A 1,090-nucleotide genomic window follows, 5' to 3' on the forward strand; every position below is an offset into this window, starting at 1 on the left:
ATTGTCCTGAAACTTGGCATGGTGCGGTGGCCCCTGCCAGCCCTGGGGAGTGGCCTGCGGCTGAACCCCTCTCTGAGGCAGGAGGGTGGCCCCAACAGCGGGGGGGGGGCTGCAGCAGGGTGCGTGCATGGCCCCACCTCTGCCAAGGGGGTTTGTCACCAGTGATGTCTCAAAGCATCGCTTTTTTTTTTCCCCTCCCATTTTGAAAACAACGAAAAAAGGGAATTTCTTAACTTGTGGTCAACTCAGAAAGGAGAAGCTCCTGCCGAGGGAGCGCTGGGGACGGTGCCCGCAAGGAGAGGTGCACACTGCTTGAGAGGATCCTTCAGCCGCATCCCTGCTCCATACTGGGGCACCACGGTCCCTGGGGACATGGGTCCTGCTCTCCTTCTGCTGCTCACCGCAGCCAGCGTCTGGCACGGTAGGTCCACTGGTCCCCCAAAGCCCTACAGTGTCTCCATGTCACTCTGGGGCAGGTTTGGGTTGCGGCGAGGGTTTCCTGGGTGTCCAGTGTAAGTGCTCTATCCCTCCTCGGGCGAGGAGGGGTGACAGCCTCAATGGGGCTGGGGACGGAGCAACGCTGAAGTTGGACTAATGGGCACTCAGCTCCTGGTGGTGGAGGGTGAAGCTGGTCTCCCAATCGTGTCTACCAAAAGCCTGCTCTGGGCTGGGCCGGTCCCTGCTTCTGGAGGCTGCTTCATGAGGCAGCCACCGCTGCTGTGGGCAGGCTCAAGGAGCCTCGGCACAGGCAGGGAGCAGGGAAGAGAACATGTCTGCTCCATGGCACAGCAGGAAAGAGACACTGGCTTGGCTTTTAGCACAGACTTGGCTGTAGCAGCTTCCTGAAGACCATCCAGAACTGGCTGTCATTACGGAGGGAGGTACAGTGGTGGAAAGAGGGTGTGTTGCTAGTCTGTGTTGGCTCTGGAGCCAGCTGTGCTGAGGTCTAGCTGTTGGCTGCCTGCAGCACTGCCAGGATAAGGCCAAGGGGTATGGAAAGGTGCATGTAGCATAGGAAGAGCCTTGGCAGTGGGGAGATAAGAAAGGGAAACTTCCTGCTGTTTGGGTCTGGGTGGGGGTTAGGAGGAAG

At 59.2% G+C, this 1,090-nt stretch overlaps 1 protein-coding gene across 1 annotated transcript in view; it reads left to right on the forward strand.

Annotated features, from left to right (window-relative positions):
- The first annotated feature begins 358 nt into the window (after positions 1-358).
- The window catches only part of CSF1R (colony stimulating factor 1 receptor), a 21,771-nt gene continuing 21,039 nt past the window's right edge, over positions 359-1,090 (forward strand). Inside the window, exon 1 of the mRNA XM_009322650.1 lies at positions 359-421. Coding sequence (XP_009320925.1) covers positions 373-421 — 49 coding nt within the window. The 5' untranslated portion in view covers positions 359-372. The remainder of the gene's footprint in view (positions 422-1,090) is intronic.

Source organism: Pygoscelis adeliae, unplaced genomic scaffold (assembly GCF_000699105.1).
Source record: "Pygoscelis adeliae isolate BGI_AS28 unplaced genomic scaffold, ASM69910v1 Scaffold34, whole genome shotgun sequence".
Classification (NCBI taxonomy): Eukaryota; Metazoa; Chordata; class Aves; order Sphenisciformes; family Spheniscidae; genus Pygoscelis; species Pygoscelis adeliae.